The sequence below is a fragment of the Spermophilus citellus genome, assembly GCF_964194105.1.
Source record: "Spermophilus citellus genome assembly, chromosome: 9".
In the NCBI taxonomy this organism is placed as follows: Eukaryota; Metazoa; Chordata; class Mammalia; order Rodentia; family Sciuridae; genus Spermophilus; species Spermophilus citellus.
Window position 1 is genome coordinate 20393149 of NC_138191.1, and position 26545 is coordinate 20419693.

At 40.5% G+C, this 26545-nt stretch overlaps 1 protein-coding gene and 1 pseudogene across 3 annotated transcripts in view; both read left to right on the top strand.

Annotated features, from left to right (window-relative positions):
* The first annotated feature begins 35 nt into the window (after positions 1–35).
* Positions 36–26081, top strand: AMPD1 (adenosine monophosphate deaminase 1). 2 transcript variants are annotated; one of them, XM_081307914.1, is made up of 16 exons: positions 136–172; positions 1769–1780; positions 5528–5708; positions 7127–7292; positions 12082–12247; positions 16070–16289; positions 17412–17541; positions 19354–19548; positions 19810–19941; positions 20682–20845; positions 22730–22856; positions 23040–23203; positions 24055–24175; positions 24836–25009; positions 25234–25344; positions 25907–26081. In XM_081307914.1, the coding sequence occupies exons 1-16, from the start codon at positions 151–153 to the stop codon at positions 26063–26065; spliced, it is 2244 nt and encodes a 747-aa protein (XP_081164040.1). In that variant the 5' UTR covers positions 136–150; the 3' UTR covers positions 26066–26081. The 2 variants fall into 2 exon arrangements, with proteins under 2 accessions (XP_081164041.1, XP_081164040.1); XM_081307915.1 differs by lacking the exon at positions 1769–1780 and having other exon boundaries at positions 36–172.
* LOC308656637 (protein SET-like) overlaps positions 9930–26545 on the top strand; it is a 119174-nt pseudogene continuing 102558 nt past the window's right edge. Inside the window, exon 1 of the transcript XR_014024287.1 lies at positions 9930–10824. The product of XR_014024287.1 is annotated as a protein SET-like (transcript). The remainder of the gene's footprint in view (positions 10825–26545) is intronic.

The window sequence follows — 26545 nt, forward strand, 5'->3', positions numbered from 1 at the left end:
ATCTCTCTCCTTTTAGCAGAGAAGGTCAGATTACAGGGGTAAAGCAAAATAATAAAGTGTGTGTGTCAGGGTGTTTTAAAGTGTCAGCCAGCCATCCCCACATCTCTTCCTTTCTACTGTGCTATCCTAGAACCGAGGATCCCAGCAACAATGCCTCTGTTCAAACTTCCAGGTAGGTGTGCAAAAATGTTCGGAGAACTCTTTTTTTTTTTTTTTTTTTTATTCATTTGCAACCCTTCCTTTAACTATCACATCAGTTTTCATGATCCTTTATTTAAGATTCCCAATAGCTTTAACAATACATGTTAGAAAGAGGCAAGACGTTTTCAAGCTTTGTTTGTTTTTAGTTTGGGGAGGAGGGTAATTTTCTAAAATGGCATCTTTGATGATCCCTTAGAAAACTGTGAGATAGTTGATATCTACTCTGCTAGTCTAAACAAAATCTGTACAGTCCAGTTCTGAGAAGGGTCCTACACAACATTTCTAGCTAAAAATCATGAGCATGACGTGAATTTTAACCCAATCTGGGTATTCTGATGGTTCACATTCCGAGTTTATACACAGAATAATTTAAAAACTAATAATGTTATAAGTATTTCATTATAAAAGCAATGCATGTTTCATATGAAATAAAGATAAAATTATATGGATAAATGAAAGTCATAAACACTCATTTACAAAAATTAGAAAGTAGTAACAAGAAAAATATCACCACAGTCCCATTACCCCCAAAATATGCTCTTAACATTTTAGTGTTTTTCTTTTCAATCTATTTCCCATGCAAAATTAAAGAACCTTTTTAAAAACACAGTGGTCTTTATATTATGTATGTATTTTTTCTAGTCCTTTGTTTGGCAGGACAATGCTTTGGCGTACTGTTATAACTTAACCATTTTTACTGTGGTATTTCAAACTCTTCCTTAACACCCTTTTACATGGCTGTATAATATTCTAATTTTCTTAGCTAATCTCTTAGATTCTTTATAATTTTGGGTAAGTATAAATGTTCTCTGACAATAATTGTACCTAAAGTTTTTTTCTGTGTTAAATGAGAATTTTCACTGGATTGCTTCTCAGAAATGACTGTTTGGTAGGTGTTACTAAATTGTTTCCCAAAAGAACTGTTTTAGTTTACCTTCTACCAGCATCATATGAGAATATTTTTTAATTCACATTTTACAAGAAGTACTTTTTTGGGCTGGAGATGTGACTCCTTGGTGGAGCATTAAATGCATGAGACCCTGGATTCAATCCACAGCACCACCAAACAAACAAACAAAAAGCCTTTTTAAGATTATACACAAGTATTTAAAGACATATTAGAAACCAGGTGTGGTGGTGCACACCTGTAATCCCAGCAACTCAGGAGGCTGAGGCAGGAGGATCACAAGTTCCAGGTGTGCCTCAGAAACTTAGCAAGACCCTTTTTAAAAATAAAAATAAAAAGAGTTGGGGAAGAGCTCAGTGGCAGAGCACTTGCCTAGTATGTGCAAGTCCCTTGGTTCCATCCCCAGTACCACAAAAGAGAGAGAGAGAGAGAGAGAGAGAGAGAGAGAGAGAAGAAAAGGAAATGAAGAGCTATATGATAACCGTCTTCTCAGCATTTCCTAAGGCAGCAAACTTCAAGTAGGCTAAAAGACTGAGCTGGAATAACTCCTACCACCTTGTTCCTGTGCCAACCAGTGTTTTCCAAAGTACTGGTTAATAGCTATTATGATTTCTGTCAGTTGTTCATATAATGTATCTTGTTTTATTTTACTTCATACAGCGGAAGGAAAACGTGAGTATCTTGAACTGTTTCTCCTGCTATTTTGCCAGAGTATCAATTTAAAAATGTGATACTATTTCTTAATTCACAAACATGGTTATTTTCCAGCAGTGTTTATTAAATGATTCCCTCGAAAGTCAATAAAGATAAATAATGACCACAGATATCCCAAAAAAGTAGCAAATGAACTCTTGGATTTTCTGGATCCCAAAAACAAAACAAAAACTCTGATATTTTTCAAAGAAAACTTCACTGGGCACTTATTTGATGTTTTAAAATAAAAGACAACCAATTAAAAAATTAAATAAATAAGAAAATAAAAGACACAGATTAGCCAAAGGGACCTATTGAGTCAACCCCAATGCAGAAATTTTTTTTGTGAATTTTTGTGATTAATTAAAATACAAACTCACTTTAGATAAAATTGTAACCTAGATTGGATGTTGCCCTCCATCTCCTATGACTCTTGTCCTTTTGCTGACTGATAGTAGGTCTGCCTCTGGGTTCCTCTGTGAGATAACATGTGGCAGATGAAAGATCTGCTACCTCATCTCCCACACATGAATAAGGCACTGCTGAGAAATATGCATGTTTTTCTGAATCTGGTGGGTGGAGAGCAAGCATGACATTCCTTTTCTCAAGAGTCTTGCACTCTGTGTTAATAATAATGATCTCCAATTTCTGGATGGTACTGTGTAGCTTTTAAAGTATTTCTTGTTCAATCTTGACAACAACTCTCTGAAGTGGATATTATTGTTATTAACATTCTCCTTTTATGATGATGAACACTGAGGCTCCCAGTGATCTTTTGGTTTGCCCAAGGCCACCCAGCTGTCACAGTCAATTTTCTTATTCCTAATCCAGTATTCTTTCTGCTTCACCATTGTACTATTTTTTTTTTTTTCTATTCTCTTGTCTGTTCTTAATCCAGATGTATCTGTCAAGACATTGTCACTCAGTCTGGGTGTGGTGATGCAAGCCTGAAATTCCAAAGACTAGGGAGGCTGGGGCAGGAGGATTGCAAAGTCAAGGCCAGACTCAGCAATTTAGTGAAGGCCTAAGCAACTTAATGAGATTCTGTAGCAAAATCAAAAATAAAAAGGGCTCAGGGTGTGATTCAGTGGTTAAGCGCCAGTACCAAAAAAAATAAAAAGACATTGCTACTTGGATGTTCTATTATCTTATTATCTCTAACAACATGCTCAAAAAGAAGTCAGTAATTACCATACAAACCTGAGGGGATTATTTCTCCTTTACTTCCTGAATTCAAGTTGTCATTAAATCTTATCTGCTTATCTTTTGAAATACCAGTTTCACTCTTTCCTTCCCACAACTGCCACCACTCCCAGAAGTATTTTTGATGGGAGAGCTCTTGAGTTAGGGATTAAATTTCAGCTGTGGTTATGTGAAGTCGTCAAAACAACTAGTTGATTCAGTGGAAGGAAATAGCGACCATATAATTTGGGGTCATCATGTAAACTACTCGAGAATAGAATTTCTACTTTTCAACTGCCTGTAGTGGTTTAGGGAGCCATAATCTTAGTAAAAACAATAATATTTAAAGATCTGAAACTGTCGGGTATGTGGTGCACACCTATAATCACAACGACTTGGGAGGCTGAGGCAGGAGGATTGTGGGTTCAAGACCAGCCTCAGCAATTTAGTAAGGGCCTAAACAACTTAATGATATTCTGTCTCAAAATAAAAAAAAGAAGAAGGGCTAGAAATGTAGTTCAGTGGTGAAGTGCCCCTGGGTTCAATCCCTGCTATAAAAAAGATATGAAACAAATGGATACGTGCCGTCTCAGATAATGAATACTTGTTCTGGAAGAGCCGGACATCAGCAAATTGGATCTGGTCTCCGGGCATTGGTTCCATACCATCCTTCCGTAGGTTGTTAGCAGCATCACCACAGACCTTGCATGACAAGCTGGTTGCATCATCATCCTCATCCTCCTCATCATAACTGACTGGTCTGTTTCCATTTGCCCTTCATGGTGCATGAAGCCTCTTCTAACTCCTGCTTGCCACTCATCTGTGAGGTGCACATGCCTACTTGTGATGCTTAGGAAAGAATGATGCTATTTCTGGGGATCAGCTGGCAGTGAGGCATTCTTAGCCATCAGATATACTTACTTAGGGCACCATTTGTTTCTTCGTGGATCATGATGCTTGCCAAAGAACTACTAATAGCTTCCAAAGATGCTTTTCAGTTTCAGGAAGTGTTTGAGTTTAGTGAGGCAAAGGGATGCATGCAGTGCAGCCAACAGAGTGAGCTTCTCTGTTAACTCTGCTGTGACAAATCAGGATTTTAAAACTCGCTAACCTGACAGTGGTGCTGAAGCTATGAGTGAGTTACCATCGTTTCTAAAGAAGGCTTCATTCTAAACAAAGTCATATCATTTGCCATTTCCTTAATAGCCCAAAGCTAACCCTAAATACCGAATGTGTGTTTGACCAATGTCACCAAATTACATCATTCAATGTAATCAGGTGCTTTATTTTCCTGAAAGTATTTCCACATTCATTAACTTACTTGGTGTCACAACAGCTGTGCAAGGGAGGTTCAGTAGGTATTAGTGTCCCCACTTGAAAGATAAGGAAACTGAAACAGAGGAAGGAGAGGAGTTGGTAAGGGCAGAGCAGAGTCTTGAACTGATTACATTTACTTAAGTCAGAATTGGAAATGTTGCCTTTTGGAGGCCTGCGTAGACATTGGTGGCCTTCGAGATCTTTCTCTTGCCATCGGATGAGTAATGTTTCTGTCTTCTACTATTGCCTCAAATAGTTAATGTTTTACCATTCTCATGACTCCTTACCAGCTCTTTTTGGAAATACCAAGAGGCTTTTACAAGCATTACAAGTGATGACAAGTCAAATGTAAACAATTGGGTATCTGGAGAACATGGAGGAATTTAACAGTGAAGCAGATACTTGATGATCCTCACTACCCTGAATGACGAAACTGGTTCTCTTATATCCTAAAGGTTTTAGAGTCATCCACTGCCAGGCTGAGAGCCACCCTCTCCCCTGATTTTAAGAAAGGGAAAAGTAAGGCATGTAAAAGCAAATTGGTTTTCCAAAGGTCATTCATTATGGAAGGCCATGGCCACAAGGAAGGGAAGTCTGAACATATGGTAATAAATTTTGGTGGTCCCCCCTCTCCCACATAGCAGCATGTCACCAAATTGTTAGGATTTGGGGGAAAAATGAGATTTGATGTGTGAGAGAAACACAATCTCTGTCTTAAGAAGGTGAAAATCCTTCTGGGAATGTAGCTAAACGATAGAACACTTGCCTAGCATGAGTGAGGTCCTGAATTTAATGCCCAGCACCAAAACGAAGAAGATGCCATTTATTTCTTAGGACTAACAGATTTCCCAGTGATTGCCTCATGGGAACAACTGCCACTTGGTTACTATGAAATCCAATTTAGCCCTGACAGCAACAGGCAATTTTCCATTAAGTGTTGGAGCTACAGTCCCATCTTTAGGACCCTCCAGAAATGTGCTGTGAGAATCTGACCCATGTATCTGAAAGCAGATTTCTGAGCTGCACGCACAGAGAGATGCACTAATGGAGAGAGAGGCCCAAACTCTGCTGTGTTTCAGCAACCCAGGTTGGGGAGCAGGGAAGCCATGCACTCAGTACAGTCTTGTGCCTCGCACCTAGCAGAAACTCTCAGGTTTTTTGAGAAAAGGGACTTGAACCCTCATATATATATATATATATATATATATATATATAAACCTCTTTTAGAAATCGATGACGCGATGCGTAGTTTTGCTGAAAAAGTGTTTGCCTCTGAAGTCAAAGATGAGGGAGGCCGTCATGAGATCTCTCCCTTTGACGTGGATGAGATTTGTCCGATTTCTTTTCACGAGATGCAAGCACACATATTCCACATGGAGACTCTGGCCACCTCTACAGAGAGCAGGAGGTAAGTGGCGTGGGGGGACTGCTTAGTACCTGAGCACAAGGAATTGGAGTTGATGGGGCAGATACAGTTCAGTCTGAATGATGGTTCAACTCAGAGAAAGAACTCTGCCAGAATTAGAAACTCTCCCCTAACCCCATTCACTGTATTTTAGGGTGAGAACCAACGACAGAGAAAGAAGAAAGCAGTGAGCCCCAGACCCTCACCCACATCTCCCTGAGTCGAAGCCTCAAGCTACCTATGCAGTTGTTCCAAACCAAAGTGGGCCAACAGCTGTCCTGAATTTACTTGGCCTATATGCAGTTGCCACATAAACTGGAACTCACGAGGCTACATCTTCTAGCTGTGTCCCTAGCCAACCTAAGTGTTGTGTTTCCTGACCCGAGCCTTGCCTCCAGCCAGTCTGACAGCTTTTTGGCCTTAGGGATGCCGCTCTCCATTCCTGCCCTCTGTCCTGCCCATCCTGTGTTCGTAATGCATATTTATTGCCTCTCCCGAGTATCTTCAGAGATCCCTCTTGACAAAGTCTTATTTTCTTTTACTTGAACTACCCTAGGATTCACTGTGACTACCTGCCACACTTTAGTCCTCAAACCTACACTGACCACTTAGCTGGAATTCCCACTGCTCAGCCCTTCCCTCATCCCACCAGCCCTATCCTGTGGTCTTACGTCTTTTAGGAAAAAAAACAACAAACCACCTCTTCTGGCATCACCCAAAGAACCTCACACAAGGCTTGTTTGTGTTAAATTAGAAACTCAATAAGTATTTGTTGATTTGAGGAAAGAATATTTGATTTGAGGAAATAATATCGATCCAGGTACTGTGCTAGGGATTTTATATACATACATCTCACAGAGGGGCTAGGGCTGTAGCTCAGTGACAGAGCATTTGCCTAGCATGTGTGAGGCAGTGGGTTCAATCCTTAGCACCACATAAAAATAAAACAAAGGCATTTTGTCCATATACAACTACGAGAAAAAATTTTTAAATAGTATATCAATCTCACAGAAATTCTCTAAGGTAGCTATTACTGCACCACTTTTTTTTCAGAGTGGAGATGGAAGCTCACAGAATTTAAGAAACATGAGCAAAGTGACGCAATTAGTAACTGTTAGCCTGTGCTCATCGCAGCACTTAGACTCCCTCTTCTGCTGGGAGTAGACTGCCTGGGAGGAATGGTGTCATGTTCCCTAAGGGCCACTGTTCTCAGAAACACCAAAAGCAGCCCTCGTCAGGTGTCTTCAGTGACATCTTCTCCCTCTATACTTGTATTCTATTTCTGACACCTAATCCAATTTCTAATTTTCATTTTTTGTCCTCAAAAATGAAATAGCATAATGAAACATTCATCTATTACAATGAAAATCCTGATGAAGACTTCACTTTAAGTCCTCTTATTTTTAAATTTTTGAACCCAGGAAAAAACGTTTCCAAGGACGGAAGACCGTTAATTTGTCAATTCCAATAAGTGAGACATCTTCTACCAAACTGTCCCACATTGACGAATGCATTTCTTCATCTCCAACCTACGAGACCGTGCCCGATTTTCAGAGAGTGCAGATCACGGGTGACTATGCCTCTGGGGTGAGTTGTCCTTGCCACTCAGACAAAGCTACTGGGAAGCCGCTCAGCTGGGCTCTTAGTTTCTCACCTTCTCCCACTTCCTGTTAAAGAAGGTGTCCTCTCATCTGTCCTTTGTTCTGCTTCGGGGTAGCACTTCCTTACTAATGTGATATGTTTTCTATTCCTGTAATACTTTTATCATCCCACATGGTTTCTCCTCTGTGTCCTTTGCTTGTGTGGAGAACATGGGCAGTGCATGTGCCCCAGAATACACTGGACAGATTTTGACAGCAGGACCAAAGAGCAGCAAGGACTCCCTAAAACAGGAAAGGGAACCTCAGGGAGGCACAGGGAGCTCTAGGGGAAAGATGGACCCAAGGGAAACCCAGAATGGAGCAGGCAGCATAAGCATAAACCAACAAAGGAAACAGATTAGGAGAAAGGGACAAATGAAGGAGAGGTCAGAAAAAAAAAGATGAGAAAGAAATTAGAACATTCTAAGGGACTGGTTTTTTTTTTTTTTTTTTTTTTTTGGACCAACTAAATTCTCCAGTTTCATGTCAAATGCTTACGCAGTAGATTACGCTTGGAACAGGAATAGTAAGTGCATGTTAATAACAACTTGACCTGTTTGTCCTATCCAGAACAGTTGGTCAATTAATAAATCTCTGCTGCACAGACTTGCAGTATAAGTGTCATATTGGCAAAACTGTTATTTAGCCATGGTCTGTGCTCCAAATATAGCTTTAATGACCAGTCCTGAGCCCCCATCTCATGTAACTGATCCAGACAGGCTAAGTCCTAAGATACTAAGAAGTGACACAGCAATGAAATGCAAACCGTTCTTGTTTATTTTTATTTATTTATTTATTTTGTATAACATAAGATGATCTGCAAATGGCAGGGTTTGGGACACTAAAGAACTTAAGTGAAACATTTAATAGTGTTAAGTACATGTGAAACACAGTTTGAGAACTCCAGAGTTCTCAAATTACAAGACAAACTTGATACCCATGAGTTTAGCAGAAATGAAAGCAGAAATAAAAAGAAAGATGGGAAGATTAAAAGAAAGATGGAAGGAAGGACAAGGCACACAGATATCAGGGAGTAATTGCTCCTCCTTTGAAAGTCAGAGGGCACCTGAAACTTGGCTTGCAGTCTTGTAGGACATGCTCTACTTGGTGGCTGAATATAGCTAAGCCACTGAACAACTCCCCCTGGCTGTGGGCTGTACCCACACCAGTCTTCATCCTTGGAATGCAGAGAGGTAAAGGGGGAATCAGGGTTAAAGACCTGAGGCCTTAATTCCTGATAAGCAATTGATTCAATTTATTTATTTATCCATTTATTTTGATTGATTCAATTTAATTCGTCGTCATTCAGCAGCCTCTCAGTGCTGGGCATTGTGTGGTAAGTGAGGACAGAAAGGTGAATAAGAACCAGCTCAGTCCCGGAGGACCTGACAGACAGTCTGGTGGGCTCTTCGGTGGCAATGGGACAAGTATACCACTGGGAGCAGACCCCCAGACCTAGCAACTGTGCCAGATTCTTCAGCACATCTTTAAAAATACTCGAACTGATTAGGATCCATTCCTATATCTCAAACCATAGGGAACAAGCTTTTGTTTGTCCCAGGAGAAAAAGTCTTTGGACTCCAATTATGATCATTCAATGATTTCCAATTATACTGCCTGCGCAGGGCTGGCCCAGCCTTGGGTTAGGGGTGGGGAAGGAAAATGGACCAGGTTAGGAAATTTCCAGTGTTTCTAACAAAGCTTTACTTTGGAAGTTCTCTAGTTTCAGCCAGAGGTAAGGTTCTCTTTCAAACTATTTACAGGAATAACTTGTTACAGGATGATGTTCTGATCCATCCGTCGTTGCAGAAGGCAATACTTGAGTGATAGGGTCTGAGGGACTTAAAACACTGTATTTATCCCAAAATATTTCCCTGATTGAACAAGTGGTTCAAATTCTCACGATTAGAATTGCATTGTCTTGGGCTGGGGATGTGGCTCAGGCGGTAGCGCGCTCGCCTGGCATGCGTGCAGCCCAGGTTCGATCCTCAGCACCACATACAAAGAAAGATGTTGTGTCCGCCGATAACTAAAAAATAAATATTAAAAAAATTCTCTCTCGCTCTCTCCCTCTCTCTTAAAAAAAAAAAAAAAAGAATTGCATTGTCTTTCAGTTGAGAGATTGTCTTCAGAAGTCAATCTGAAGGAAAAAGTATATACCATGGAAGGAAATAAGTATATACCATGTTAGACTGAGTTCTTTTAATCATATTTGTTGGATAAGCATTGTGATGTAGCAAAAGTCAAAAACCAAAACAGGGGGTCTGGGGCTGGGGATGTGGCTCAAGCGGTAGCGCGCTCGCCTGGCATGCGTGCGGCCCGGGTTCGATCCTCAGCACCACATACCAACAAAGATGTTGTGTCCGCCGAGAACTAAAAAATAAATATTAAAAATTCTCTCTCAAAGAAAAACAAAAAAAGACAAAAAAAAATAAAATAAATAAAAAAAAATTCTCTCTCTCTCTCTCTCTCTCTCTCTCTCTCTCTCTTTAAAAAAAATGTTAAAAAAAAAACAGGGGCTCTCTGCACTTCTCCCTGGTGAGCTGTGAGACCTGTGGGTCTGCTCCTTGACTTCCCTCACAGAATGGCCCCCAAATGCCAATCTTCGCTCCAGTCTCAAACAAAAAAACCCAAACTGCCTGCCGCCCCTGAGAAGGCGAATTCATTGGCCTCTCTGGGTTTGCCGAAGGGAGAAAAAGAACAACAAGAAGCAATTGAACATATTGATGAAATACAAAATGAAATAGACAGACTTAATGAATAAGCCAGTGAGGAGATATTGAAAGTAGAACAGAAATATAACAAACTCTGCCAACCATTTTTTCAGAAGAGGTCAGAATTGATCGCCAAAATCCCAAATTTTTGGGTAACAACATTTGTCAACCACCCACAAGTGTCCGCACTGCTTGGGGAGGAAGATGAAGAGGCGCTGCATTATTTGACAAGAGTTGAAGTGACAGAATTTGAAGATATCAAATCAGGTTACAGAATAGATTTTTATTTTGATGAAAATCCTTACTTCGAAAATAAAGTTCTCTCCAAAGAATTTCTTCTGAATGAGAGTGGTGATCCATCTTCAAAGTCCACTGAAATCAAATGGAAATCTGGAAAGGATTCAAGTCAAACACAGAATAAAGCCAGCAGGAAGAGGCAGCATGAAGAACCAGAGAGCTTCTTTACCTGGTTTACTGACCATTCTGATGCAGGTGCAGATGAGTTAGGAGAGGTCATCAAAGATGATATTTGGCCAAATCCATTGCAGTACTATTTGGTTCCTGATATGGATGATGAAGAAGGGGAAGGAGAAGAGGATGATGATGATGATGAAGAAGAAGAAGGATTGGAAGATATTGATGAAGAAGGGGATGAGGATGAAGGTGAAGAAGATGAAGATGATGATGAAGGAGAGGAAGGAGAGGAGGATGAAGGAGAAGACGACTAATTGAACACTGATGAATTCCAACCTTTTTCTTTCTTTTGTTCTTTCTTTCTTTCTTTCTTTCTTTCTTTCTTTCTTTCTTTCTTTCAATTCAGTCCCTGGGAGCAAGTTGCAGTCTTTTTTCCCCCCTCCCCCCCACCCCCTTGTGCTCAGTCACCCTGTTCTTGAGGTCTCTTTTCTCAAACCATGCTTCTCAACTTATTTTGGGGGGAAATATCTTGAGCAGAGTACAATGGGAAAAAAATCTCTACACCCTTCTGTTCTAAATTCATTTTTATCCCTTCCTGTCTCAAAACAAAAAACAAAAAACTGTATGGAATCAACACCACCGTGCTCTGTGGGAAAAAAGAAAAACCTTCTGCTCCCTTCACTCTGCTGGAAGCTGGAGGGTGCTAGGCCCCTGTGTAGTAGTGCATAGAATTCTAGCTTTTTTCCTCCTTTCTCTGTATATTGGGCTCAGAGATTACACTATGTCTCTATGTGAATATGGACAGTTAGCATTTACCAACATGTATCTGTCTACTTTTTCTTGTTTAAAAAAAGAAAAAAAAACTTAAAAAATGGGGTTATAGAAGGTCAGCAAAGGGTGGGTTTGAGATGTTTGGGTGGGTTAAGTGGGCATTTTGACAACATGGCTTCTCCTTTGGCAGGTTTAATTGTGATGTTTAACGGACATCCTTGCAGTTTAAGATGACACTTTTAAAATAAAATTCTCTCCTAATGATGACTTGAGCCCTGCCACTCAATGGGAGAATCAGCAGAACCTGTAGGATTTTATTTGGAATTGACATTCTCTATTGTAATTTTGTTTGTTTATTTTTAAATTTTCTTTTTTGTTTTCACTGGAAAGGAAAGATGATGCTCAGTTTTAAACGTTAAAAGTGTACAAGTTGCTTTGTTACAATAAAACTAAATGTGTACACACACACACAAAAAAAAACAGGGGGTCTGGGGTTGAGAAAGAAATTAGAACATTCTCATGGTAGAGCATTTGCCTAGCATGGCAAGGCCCTGGATTTGATTCCCAGCATGGCCCCCAAAAAAAACAAAAAACAAATATAAGACTATAAGGGAAAGACTCACAGGACTGGTATGTTTTGGTGGAGATGAGTTAGAAAAACTCCCAGATCTGCTCCTGGAGTGGACCCAGAATCCAAATCTATTCAAAAACAGGGGGAAGGAAGGTGAGGCTCATCATGGCCTGGAATACACAGGTGAGCTGGGAGGTGCCAGAGATAAGCTCCACCCAGCATTTAGATTTTTACAGGACTCTGATGCTCTGACATTTTCTTGGCAGGTAACAGTTGAAGATTTTGAAGTGGTTTGTAAGGGTCTATATCGGGCATTGTGTATACGGGAGAAATACATGCAGAAGTCATTTCAGCGGTTCCCGAAAACCCCTTCCAAGTACTTGAGAAACATTGATGGTGAAGCTTGGGTAGCTAATGAAAGCTTCTATCCAGGTAACTTATTTTCTTATAAAATAAAAAGGAAGCCGGGCACGGTGCATGCCTGTAATCTCAGTGGCTTGGGAGGCTGAGACAGGAGCAATCTCAGCAACTTAGAGAGGCCTCAAGCAACTTAGCAAGACTCTAAATAAAATATAAAAGAGGGCTGGGGATGTGGCTCAGTGGTTAAGCACCCCTGAGTTCAATCCCATGGACCAAAAATAAATAAATAAATAAATAAAATGAATAAGGATATATTCTTTGATTTAACTACTAAATATTACATTTAAACTATGCCCCTAGATTGCAAGTAATCCAGTCTAAAAATATCATAGTCCTCTCTGGCTCCATTCTGCCTGCTCCCCACATGTCCAAAATCACTTGATTCAGTTTGTACAGCATCTCTTTAAACCTGTTCTTTCTTACCTAATTTAGATCTATATTTCTCCTTGTTTATTGTGGTAGCTTCCAAATTACTCCGATACATTTTAATCTCACATTCTTTCAGTTCATCCTCACTTTTGAAACTCTGTCTCAAAATAAAAAATAAAAAGGACTGGGGGTGAGGCTTAGAGGTAGAACATCCCTGAGTCCAATTCCAGTACTGCCCGTGGGGTGAGCTATACACAGATGAGAGTACTTCCTCTTCCTGACAGAAACCTTCAGCTGCTCCTGTTAACTTCAATTTGAGCCTGGCACTCCAGGCCTGTGGCCATCTGGCCTCCTAACTTCATTTTATTTGTTTCTTTTTGGACTTGCCTGCTCAACCTATCTCTAAACTTATTGTCCTACTCTACCCTGTGCACTCTTCGTTATAGTTGGAAGTATTGCCTGATCTTCGTGGAGCTCAAGACTTTCTTGCTCCTGGACAGCTGGGCTGTTCCCTGTCTCCAGAGCTAATTGACCCTGTGTCCCAGTGTGTAGCTCCAACCCAATCTTTCAAGACACAGCCCAAATACTTCATTTCTTACCTGCCTCTGACCTTTGGATAGAAGTGAACTCTGTGTTCTGACTTTCTATAACATTTTATTTGCGTATCTCAGTTTTAACTTTCTACCTTTTATATAAATTAAATACAGATTTTTTTAATAGCCAGCCTTTGATAATTTTAGATTTCTATTGTGTTATTACCTGTACCATACTTGATTTAACCAATTTCTACTTTCAGACATTTATATTTCTGATTTTTAAAAACTTATTTCCAACAAGGCTACAATGAAGATCTTTGAGAAACTGTCTTTAGGATTATACTCTAGAAATGAAATTTCTAGAGAGGCAAGTATGTTGGATTTTTTTGACCTTTCAAATCGTCATATTATCAAAGATCTCAAGTTCTATGAGCTCATCTCTGTAATCGTGTTAAACATTTGTCCACTTTGGTGACTCATAATATTGGTTTGCCCATCCTCTACAATACTGACCTTTAGAATGGTTATCTTGCCTGTGTAATTTCTCTAATATACTTAAATACAAAAACTATAAAATTGTTAGTTAATATGGCCACATATTGTTTCCCTTCTTTGGTGTTTCTTATCTCCCAGTTTTTTTTTTAAACTTTTTTTTTATACCTTTAGTAATTTACTTATTTCTATGTGGTGCTGAGGATCAAACCCAGGCCCTGCCCGTGCTAGGGGAGCACTCTACCACTGCGCCAATATCCCAGCCTTATCTCCCAGTTTTGAATAGGAAATATTCAAACTTCTTCCTCCTCCACCCGACCCCCACCTCCCTTCCTCCCCCTTCCCCTCCTCTCCCCTCCCCCTCCCCTCCCCCTTCCCCTTCCCCCCTCCCCTCCCCCTCCTCCCATTGAACCTGGTACTTTACCACTGAGCTGTATCCCCAGGCCCTTTTATTTTTTATTTTGAGACCGGGTCCTGCTAAGTCACCAGGGTCTTGCTAAATTGCTGAAGCTGACCTCAAATTTGCCTCAACCTCCTAAATCAGTGGGATTACAGGCAAGTGCCACCATTCCTGGCTAATCATGCTAGGCTTTATTATTTTTGTCACTCCGACTACTTTAGGCGTCACTTGCAAAGAGGAGATTTTGTGATGCCTTCCTTGGACACAGCATTACACAAGCATGAATGACCATATTTGTTGAAAATAAAGGAGTGAGTGCTTAAAAATTGTGCCAGTGTGGAATGTATCTCGGGCCTTCTTAGGCTGAAATTGTCAGCAGTGGAAAGAAGGCAACATTTACCCACTTCCTCTTTTCTAAGTTCCTTTAGCAGAAATTATATGTGCTTTAAAAGGTGGTAAACATAATTAAAATTATAATTCCTATAATAAAAATTGATTTTATTTCTCCCTTTATATTAAAACCACTTTAGGAAACTATTCTGTATGATACTATAAAGATTGATACATGTCATTGTACATTTGTCAAAATTCATGGGGTGTACCAAACCAAGAATAAATCCTAATGAAAACTGTGGACGGACTTTCAGTCATAATGACAAGTCAATGTAGGCCTGTCAATTATAACACTTGTTATCTCTGATGCAGGATGCCAATAGTGGGGGAGGCTGGCCATGTGGGATGAGGGTAGGGGATATATGAAAACTACTTTCCACTCAATTTTTCTGCTTACCTAAAGCTGCTCCTAAAAAAATTATTGAATAAAAAATACAATCTAAGTCAGACATGGTAGCACATGTCTGGAATCCCAGGAACTCAGGAGGCTGAAATAGGAGGATCACAAGTTAAAGGCCAGCTTCAGCAATTTAGCAAGACCCTGTCTCAAAATAAAAATTCTAAAGGGCTAGGAATGCCGGGCGTGGTGGGGCATGCCTGTAATCCCAGTGGCTTGGGAGGCTGAGGCAGGAGGTTTACAATTTCAAAGCCAGCCTCAGCAACTTAGTGAGGCGCTAGGCAACTCAGTAAGACCCTGTCTCTAAATAAAAAATACAAAATAGGATTGGGGATGTGGCTCAGTGGTCCAGTGCCCCTGAGTTCAATCACCAGTACCAAACAACAACAACAAAAAAGGGCTTGGTCGTAGCTCAGTGGTAGAGTACCCCTGGGTTCAAGGGTAACCATCCAAACTCTTTCTTAACTGTGGTTTTACCTTTGCTTTTATGCAATTCTTTTATTTTATCATTTATTTATTTATTTGAGATGGAGTCTCACTCATTGTATTGCCCAGACTGGTCTTGAACTCCCGGGCTCAAGCAATCCTCCTGCTTCAGCCTCCTAAGCAGTTGGGACTACAGGCATATATCACTGTGTCCGGCTCTTTGAAATTATTTAACAGGATAATAAAATGCTCTTAACAGGCCAGGTGCGGTGGCACATAATAAAATGCTGGTAATCCCAGCAGCTCGGGAGGCTGAAGCAGGAGGATCACAAGTTCAAAGCCAGCCTCAGCAAAAGCAAAGCATTAAGCAACTCAGTGAGACCCTGTCTCTAAATAAAATACAAAATAGTCCTGGGGATGTGGCTCAGTGGTGAAGTGCCCCTGAGTTCAATCCCTGGTACCTCCCCCCCCAACAAAATGCTCTAAACAGGAAGCCTATAATGACAAACTTCAGTAAAAAATTAAAATTATTTAAGTTGTATATCAATTACTTTATGTAAACTTCTAAATAATTCAAAAATTATTCTTATACTAGATAAAACATTATTATTATAGTCATTTTATACTATTAACTTAATCATCTTTGAACACATAATGTGAAAAAAAATTATTTACTGGATAAATTAAATACAGTTGGATAATTATAACTTATGAAGTATGGGATGCCAAACTAATGATATATTGTAGTTTTTCATATTTTGGTTACTTTTACATGGCCATTCATCCTTGTGCTGATATATTACTCTGTTTTATTGAAAAAGTCTTTACCCCTCCTCCGAAGAAGGGAGAAGACCCCTTCCGAGCAGATGACCTTCCAGCAAACCTGGGCTACCACCTCAAAATGAAAGACGGTGTGGTTTACATCTATCCTAACGAGGCAGCAGCCAGCAAGGATGAACCCAAGCCATATCCTTACCCAAATCTGGCCGACTTCTTAGATGATATGAACTTTCTGCTTGCTTTAATTGCCCAAGGACCTGTGTAAGTTTTTTAGTGAGACCTGACTAACAACCAGTGCTACTATTATTAATAATAAGAATACATTTTTATCAAATGCTCACTCTGTTCAAATACTGTATTAAACCTTTGGTTACCTTATTTCTTTGATTTTTCACAAATGCTCTATGAGGCATTTTTATAGTTTTATATACTGAAACTTTGTAGAGTTAAGTAACTTATCCAAAGTCAGACAGATGGCTAAAAAGGGATCTGAGCCCAAATCTGCTGACTGCAAAGCCAGGGCTCTCAACTTTTTTTTTTTTTTTCATGTTACTGGGGATCAAACCAGGGTTTACATTCCCTGAGTTTATCCCTGAACTACATCCCCAGACATTTTTACTTTGAGACAGAGTCTCACTTAATTGCTGAGGCTGGTATTACAAGTGTCTGCCCTATGCTCAGCTGGGACCATTAACTTTGGACAACACTTGTCACCACTGATATTAAAATGCCTTCCCAAGTCCTCCCTTGTGATTATGTCCAACTTTGATGAAGAAGTGGAGCTCAATGCTTTTTTTTTCTTGGTATTACTGGGAATTGAACCCAGGGTCTTACACAAGCTTCGCAAATACTCTGCCACTGAGCTACATCCCCAGCCCTTTTTTTTTCTTTTTTTTAAGGAGAGAGTGGGGGAGAGAGAGAGAGAGAGAGAGAGAGAGAGAGAGAGAGAGAGAATTTTTAAAAAATATTTATTTTCTAGTTCTTGGCGGACACAACATCTTTGTTTGTATGTGGTGCTGAGGATCGAACCCGGGCCGCAGGCATGCCAGGCGAGCGCACTACCGCTTGAGCCACATCCTCTCCCCAGCCCTTTTTAAAACTTCATTTTGAGTCAGGGACTGCTGAAGTTCTCCAGGATGGCCTTGAACTTGTGATCCTCCTGCCTCAGCCTCTCAAGTAGCTAGGATTACAGGCATGTGCCAAACACCCCACTTGGAGCTCAGTACTTTTCAGTGAGATTAACTGTACAAAAGCCTGAAACATTTGTTCTAATATTTGTTTCCTTCGGTTGATAAGGGTTCTGATGATTTTGAAATTGTGATTGTTTTCTTTTCCTTTAATGTTCGGACTGTTTTAGAATTACGTGATTTTTATTTTTCACAGTAAGACCTATACCCACCGTCGCCTGAAGTTCCTCTCTTCCAAGTTCCAAGTCCATCAGATGCTCAATGAGATGGATGAGCTTAAGGAGTTGAAAAACAACCCCCACCGAGATTTTTATAACTGCAGGAAGGTAAAAAGTTTAGATACTCAGATAATTCCTGGCAAAAACATTAATCCAATGATTTGTTGAAAAGGGCAAGAACACTATTTTCTAATTAATCAAAATTTTCTCAGGTTTTGTGGCTTTTTAGTGAAAGCAGAGAGACTATGTCTAAATTACTATTTGTTCCAGAGAAAGATACACCAAACTCTTAGCATAAAAAATTATGTGTGTGTGTGTGTGTGTGTGTGTGTGTGTGTGTGTTTAGTGCTGGGAGTCAAACTCAGGGCTTCACACACTTGAGGGAAGCATTCTACTTAACATGGGCAGGACCCTGGGTTTGATCCTCAGCACCGCACTTATCATCAAAAACAAAAATAAGAAAAACAAACAAAACTTCACGAATTACAATTCTAGGATTTACAAGATCTTCCTTCTAGTTATTTTTCTTCTGCTTCCTGAGTTAAAACTTTGGGGGAAGTAATTAAATAATAGTTTTTGAGTTCCAGTGTCCTCATTTGTAAAATTGGGAAATATATCTGCTCAAAACAGCTTCTGTGAAATTGTGAATACCCAATGAGCTAATGACTGTGAAAATCAATCAATTAGAAACACTTCCAGTATGTGTTCTGGCAAGTTAAATGATTGGCAGAAAGTAGGAATAGGAAACATCTGAACAAAAATTTAGGCCCAAATCTTAGCTCAGCTTTATGTCTAATTTTGGACAAATAAATAAACTGTCAAAACATCATTTTATAAACTTGGTACAGTGGCCTAGTTTATAATCCTGTAATCCCAGTGACTTGGGAAACCGAGGCAGGAGGATTGCCAAGTTCTAAGTCAGCCTCAGCAACTAGCAAGACCCTCAGGAACTGAGACCCTGTCTCAAAACAGAAAAAAATAAAAAGAGTTGGGGATGTATCTCAGTGTTAAATCACCTCTGGGTTCAATTCCCAATACCAACAAAATAAAACAAACCCCAAACATTTCATCTTATAAATTCATACTTATAAAAATATCTATCTCATAAACATCATCACTGTGCCATAGCCTCATCATTTCAACCCTATCTTCTTTGGGGAGGAAAGCTATGGTAGCTACATTACTTCTAACTGTATTTCCGGGGTGGAGAATGGTCCCCAAGAACTCTGTGTGGGTCAAATGTGGAAGTATATTGGATGTACTCATGCACAAGAGAAACTGCTGCAGTCTGGCTGGGCACAATTCAGGAGCCACTTGTCAAAAGAAACGAACTTTATTTTTAGAACTACAAACACCAAACAAAACAGCTCCTCAGGAAAAACCCTCAGAGCCCAACTGCCACCACCGGCTTCCACAAGCCTCTCACCCACACAAGCCTCACTACCTCCCACAATCCTCCTGCTCTTGAGGCCGATTGGCTGGGTCGCGTGGGCGGAGCCAAGGAAGTCCCCCAATGAGCAGCTCCGTGGTCTGAAAGGGCAGGGAAACAGCCCAATGAACATCACTGCAGAGGAGCCAATCAGCTAGATGTTGCTGGGGCCACTGTGAGCCAATCATCAGCCGGCAGCTGGAAGTTTGCTGGCAGCTGGAAGTTTGCTGGGCCCCTTTGGCTGTGGCTCTCAACAAGAAGCAAGCACTATGACTGCATCTAGTCAAATCTTATACATCCTTACACAGGCACAGAAAGGGTGAAAATGGGTTCTTTATTGCTGGGTCACCTCCACCAGCTGTCAGTTCCTACCACCAATTTTTATTCCATTCTTCTGCCACAGTGGGATTTGCAGGCACCATAGCCTCTAACAGAGTAATAGTATAACTAAAGCTGATGGCTGGTTTTTCTTTCTCTGAATATGCACACAGGTGGACACCCACATCCATGCAGCTGCCTGCATGAACCAGAAACATCTGCTGCGTTTTATTAAGAAATCTTACCACATTGATGCTGACAGAGTGGTCTACAGCACCAATGAGAAGACTCTGACACTGAAGGAACTCTTTACTAAATTAAAAATGCACCCATACGACCTGACTGTTGATTCTCTGGATGTTCATGCTGTAGGTGAACCTATCTCAAAACCCCACGTATCTTTCTCCTATGACTCTGCTTCTCACTGTCCTCTCAATTATGTTGATTTACCACCCTTATAGAAAGCCACTTTTGAAGTTCACTCACTGTCTGTCATTTGTCCCAGATTTCATTCTCAGAGCCCAACCCCTTCCCCTGTTATCAGCTCCCTGTTCCTCTTGGCTATTCCCTAGCACTCTGTGTCCAGGCAGCTGATAATCTTACGGTTCTACTCCTGTTTCTTGATCCAGGGGCGCCAGACATTCCAGCGTTTTGATAAATTCAATGACAAATACAATCCTGTGGGAGCCAGCGAGCTAAGGGACCTCTACCTGAAGACAGATAATTACATTAACGGAGAATATTTTGCCACTATTATCAAGGTGAGGAAGAACCAACTGAATCTTTTTGGGGGAAGGAAGGGGTGTAGGGGATGAACCAACTGGATCTTTGGGGGGCAATGGGGTGTAGGGGATGAACCAACTGGATCTATGGAAACTGGCATGGCTCTTGAGGAAGGAGGGAGGGAAGAAGGACAGAAGGAAGGGAAGATGTGGTTCCTCATCTCTGGAGTCGAGCCCTACCCAAAAGAATGCAAGTATTTCTTCTGAAGCAGCCACTCTAATAATTTTAATAGACCTCTATTAAAGTTAAGGGTGTGGCTTGGGGATTAAGGACCTGGCTTTTCCAGGCTCTGGGTGCAAATTCAGGAAGAGCTGGGTGGGAATCCACACTCATCCTCACGATGCCTGTGTCTTAGGGAGCACGTGGATTTGGGAGCAGTGTGTTTTGCAGGGAGAGGAAATATGAAGAGCTGCATTTCTTTTGCGGGCACCTCAGATATCTCATAATCTTCAGTCTGACTTTTTTCTCTCAGGTCTCCGTCAGGTTCTACGAGTCTTTTATCCTCACTGAATTCTCCTCCTGAATTCTGAGAGCCATTAGATCTTCACTGAGAAATATTTTCCAAAATATTTTTCCTTTTATGTTTGTTTGTTTGTTTGTTTTTAACATTCCCTCCATTCTTCTTAGTAACCATCTCCTCTCCCTAGATCCCATGGGCTTAGGCTCCTGAGGGGCTGGTGGGAATCTCTGGCTTTGGATTCCTGTTTTGGCTTTGCAGGAGGTAGGTGCAGACCTGGTGGAGGCCAAGTACCAGCATGCAGAGCCCCGCCTGTCCATCTATGGCCGCAGCCCTGAAGAGTGGAACAAACTCTCCTCCTGGTTTGTCAGCAACCGCATCTACTGCCCCAACATGACATGGATGATCCAGGTCCCTAGGATCTAGTATGTACCTGCCCATGGGAAGCCTATAGCCTGTTCCCATGACCTGCCTCAGCGGCCCTGCTTGAACAAGCAACATGCAGACCATGTAGACAGAAATCAGCTTTGTTGAAGCAGCACCTCAGTACAGGGCCCTGCATGCTTGGTTCTGTCCACTCTGGGTACAGCACTGTTGACCACATACAGGAATTAGAAAGAGCATTTCAAGTTCAATATTGGAACCAGAATCTAAATAAGCACCAAGCTAAAAGAAGAACTGTGTACATTTCAGTGGATACTTTCTTTCTCCTGGTCTCCTCTGTGTCCAGTTCATTCTTTCCCACATTCATCTGTACTGGGATGTAGCTGTCTTGTATCAGAACTGTGACCAGGGTCTGCTGATTGTCCCACCCACATGTGAACGTGCTCAAGTTCTCCACGATCACATGTTTTCCTTCAAGAGTCCCAAACTGGTACTGCGGAGGAAGTGAGGAAGTCGGCTCCCTTTCATGCCACACATCATCACTCACTGCCTTCAGGGATAGTTTCTCTCTCAGTAGGTTCAGTATCATTGATGTTTTATCTAACTTACTTGTTTATGTGTTCTCTGGCAACTCCCCAGGTGCTCTGTGTGCCCGGTGGCAATGCAAGAGTTTTATCCTGTCTCTTAGGCCAAAAAAAATTAGATTTTTGACAGGGGTAGCACTTTCCATCTAATACCATTAAGGTAGCAAGGCAGTAGAGTATGGTGATGAGGAGTACGCACTCTGGCTCCAGACTGGCTGTGCTTGAATGCTGGTTCTACCATTTACTAGCTGTGTGACTTGGGCAAGTTACATGACTTCTCTGTGCCTTTGTTTCATTGTCTCTCAAAAGGAGTGAAAATGGCACCTAACATTTTTATGAAGATTGAATTAACTGATATTTCTGGCCACTTCTTAGAACAGCGGCTGGCATATATAAAGTGCTATTGTCTGTTGTTACCATGGATCAGAGAGATTCTTTTTAATTTTTTTAAAATTTGTTCTTTTTAGTTATATATGACAGTAGAATGTCATACATACACGGAGTATAACTTCCCATTCTTGTGGTTGCATGTAATGTGGAGTTACACTGGTTGTGTATTCATACATGAACGAAGGAAATTTATGTCCAATTCATTCTACTATCTTTCCCATTCCCATCTCTCCTCCCTTCCCCCTATTTCCTCTTGTTCTATCCATTACCCCCCATTGTGAGTCAGCATCAGCATATCAAAGAAAACATTTGGCCTTTGGTTTTTTGGGGATTGGCTTATTTCACTTAGCATACTAGTGTCTACTTCCAAATGCCATAATTTTATTCTTCTTTGTGGCTGAGTAATATTACATTGTGTAGTACCACAGATCAGAGATATTCTTTTTAAAAAATTTATTTTGTAGTTGTTGATGAACCTTTATTTTATTCATTTATTTATATGTGGTGCTGAGGATCGAACCCAGTGCCTCACACATGATAGGCAAATGCTCTACCACTGAGTCACAACCCCAGCCCAGATCAGAGATATTCTTGATCACCGTTTCATGCTCACCAACTTGTATACCATGTACTTGTATAAATAACTGAAACTTTGCTCATTCTCTATCTGGATGTAAGTGTGAAGGCTTAGTTTTCTTACCATAGGGGGTTTGTAGAAGAGAAGGTCTAGAAGAGATGGCACATAGTTTAGAAATACTTCCTCTGCCTATCCCAAACTGAACCCCTCTTTATGGGTAAGCAAGAAAAATATATGGGAGTGGATGTGGGGTGAACATTCCAGTTCTTTTTTCTGTACATGGTATTTGATCCTCTGATTCTCTCATAAGGGGGCCATCAATTCTAAAAAAATCTTCTCCTTTCCTTCTAATTTCTCTTTATTCTTGCCTCCAGTGATGTGTTCCGATCTAAGAATTTCCTCCCACACTTTGGAAAGATGCTGGAGAATATTTTCCTGCCGGTGTTTGAGGCCACCATCAACCCCCAGGCTCACCCAGACCTCAGTGTCTTCCTCAAGCACGTAAGCATGACCTTTCAGGCCTTCATACTGCTGTTCATGAACCAGTCCCGCGGCCTGGCCAAGAATAACTCTTGGTGCTTATCTCTTTACGTTTGGTCCTTGTCTTTGGAACTGAAAGTTTATCTCAAGACAGGGACCCTGCAGTTGGACTGAACCCATTGCATGGCTCACTTTTCCTGACAGATTACTGGCTTCGACAGTGTGGATGATGAGTCCAAACACAGTGGTCACATGTTTTCCTTCAAGAGTCCCAAACCTCAGGAGTGGACAATGGAAAAGAATCCATCTTACACTTATTATTGTTATTACATGTATGCAAACATCACGGTGCTCAACAGCCTGAGAAAGTAAGTACCAGAGAGCCAGGACTGGGGCTGGGGGTGTGGTTCAGTGGCAGAGTGCTTGCCCTGCATGCAGTGTAGCCCTGGGTTTGATCCCCAGCACCTCAAAAGAAAGAAAGAGCAAGGGGTAGGGGAGGAGGGAGGGAAATAAAACTGCTGAAGAAAGGGCCTGTCACAGCTCTGTCCTCATGCATCAGCCCTCCAAGGTCCTCTACAGATTCCAACTCCAGTGTGTCCCATTGACCCAAATCAGAATTTCTTTTCTTTAACTGGTTCTTCCATTTCTTTATTTATTTAGGGACAAAATTAGACATTTTTGGTGACTTCAGTTAACTTTCACAGTTCCTTTTCATTAGAAGTTTAGGAATTTTTGTTTATCATTGTGTAATTTATTATAAAACTCCTTATTTTTACCTTTCCTGTTGTCTCTGGATAAGGAGTAGAGGAGGATTATAATGGATTGTGTATGGTGCTGGGGATTGAACCCAGGACCTTACACATGCTAAGCATGTATGTGCTCTACCACTGAGTTATAGTCCCAGTCCCTAATGGAGTTCTTTGGAACCATTTCCCCTAAAGTGTAAACACCAGAAATGTTGAGATGGTGGTGCTGGTACATCTCCTGTTGAGACTGAAGATGTTTCAGTTCAACTATTAGTTACCTCCTGACTTCCATATCCTTTGCTACCTCTTTTTTAAAAAGTTTGTACTTAGGAAGAATTAAGAAGTTGAATTGGGATTGCCAGTTTTGCTGAATCCTTTGGATGGATGCTCTCTTCCAGAGCATTTCTACTGAATTTTCTTGTAAACCAGTCTGCCTGGAACCTACAACTCCTTTGGCAATTTTATTTCTATAGGGAACGAGGCATGAATACATTTCTGTTCCGTCCTCACTGTGGGGAAGCTGGAGCTATCACCCACCTCATGACAGCATTCATGATAGCAGACAATATCTCTCATGGCCTGAATTTAAAAAAGGTAAGTTGGAGACTGTTCTTAATATTAATTTTTATCATGGATACAGAGGTGTCTTTTTTCTCCCTACCGTATTTGATTCCAGCACTGGAATCAAATTCAAGAGAGCATAAAAGATTTTTGAGATTATTGAGTGTGATTTATTCTATAGAGAGAAGCAAAGGGACTCACATGATTACCTACCTAGTTGCCATCAGAGATGAGTTAATGCAGATCTCCTGACTTCTGGTTTACAACACTGAAAAGGGATAATTCAGGGGTGGTTTGGCTTACCTTGAGTTACTTTTTGCCAGATTTCTTGTTGTAGCATGCTTTAAAATGTCTCTTGTGAGAGTCAGAACTTCCGTGTGGCTGGGGAAAAGTAGGTTTCAGGGCGAAGTCTTTTGAGCTTTAATTGTCTAAGACCATCTTACTTAAGCAATTAAAGTTCAAATAAACAACTTGGTTTGACTCAATGCTTCTGAAAATGTACAATCCAAAATATATTTATGTTGGATAGTACTTACATTGAAACACTAGAATCCTTCTTTACTAAGAGTTTAAAGAGCAGGTGATGATTCTGTTGGAAGCTGAAGTTCCACGTAGAACAAGAGATTTTAAAGTTTCTAGTTTCTATTCCTCTTTCACTCTCCTTAAACTTGTTTTTTATCTTTTTTTTTTCAGAGTCCTGTGTTACAGTACTTGTTTTTCTTAGCCCAGATTCCCATTGCTATGTCACCACTAAGTAACAACAGCCTATTTCTCGAGTATGCAAAAAATCCTTTTTTAGATTTCCTCCAGAAAGGGCTAATGATCTCACTATCTACGGATGACCCGATGCAATTCCACTTCACCAAGGTACACAAGTGGAATGTTGAGCAATACAAGAACATTTTCCTCAATGGTTATTTCCCACCCAAAACTTGAAAGTCAATCAAGGTGCTTTGTTATTCTCTTTGTGCAAGATGCATATTATTTCTTTTATTAATGTATTCTTCTCTCTCTCTCTCTCTCTCTCTCTCTCTCTCTCTCTCTCTCTCTCTCTCTCTCATTTTCTTTTACTTCATGCAAATAAACTGCAGGAGCCCCTGATGGAAGAATATGCCATTGCTGCACAAGTCTTCAAGCTGAGTACTTGTGATATGTGTGAAGTAGCAAGAAACAGTGTTCTGCAGTGTGGAATTTCTCATGAGGTAGAACTGTCTTTGATTGGCTACCCTTCTGAGTAAAGGGTCTGGTAACTCGAATGTTGAAATATTAGTGAAACACATGTAGAAAAAATTTTCCAAGCCAGAAGTGGTGATGTGGTGACTTGGGAGGCTACGGTAGGAGGCCAGCCTCAGCAACTTAGCAAGACACTGTCTCAAAAATAAATAAATAAATAAATAAAAATAAAAAGGGCTGAGAATGTGGCTCAGTGGTAAAGCAACCCTGGGTTAAATCCCTTGTATCCCCCCCCCAAATTTTTTCCCTCCACAAACCATATGCATTTGTTGTGGATAGAAACAGGGACTAGAAAAGATTATTCTATCTCTCTGGCCATACCTTGGGTAAGGGAAACAAAATTGCTCACAATTTCTTAGTAGATTATACACATTGAAGCACTAGTGAGTGCTTGTAATGGTTTACTTTTTTTTTTTCTTTTGCCTGTGGCCAACATAAAGGAATAAATTTTTGTGGGAGATTCTGTTATTGTTTATAACAGAGGTGGTGGCAAAGGGAAGAGACAACATTCTGCTTCCTTTTCTTTTATAGGAGAAAGCAAAGTTTCTGGGCAACAATTACCTTGAGGAAGGCCCTAGTGGAAATGATATCCGGAAGACAAATGTAGCCCAAATCCGCATGGCCTATCGTTATGAAACCTGGTGTTATGAGCTCAATTTAATTGCTGAGGGCCTTAAATCAACAGAATAAAATAAATAAACCAATACTAATATGAGTGAGATTTTTGCTGTAGAGTTTAAATAATAATAGTACCATACTACTATACTACTATATGAAAGACTGTTATCAGATGTTCCACTGGTTTTATTTCATTTAATCTTTTTCACAACTTCAAAAGGCAGCTATTATCTACATTTGGGGAATGTTAATAAAATTAATAACCAACATGGGGGTAGGAAAGATGGTGGAATGAGACGAACATTATTACCCTAGGTACATGTATGACTGTACATATGGTGCAACTCTACATCGTATACTACCAGAGAGAGAGATGAAAAGCTGTGCTCCGTCTGTGTACAATGAACTGAAATGCATTCTGCTGTTATGTATAACTAATTAGAACAACAGCAACTAAAAAGATTAATAATCTGCCAAGGATACACCTAGTGAGGTATAGCAGTGGGGACCTAGATTTGTCTTACTCCAGAGTTTTCATGAGTTTCAGGAAAA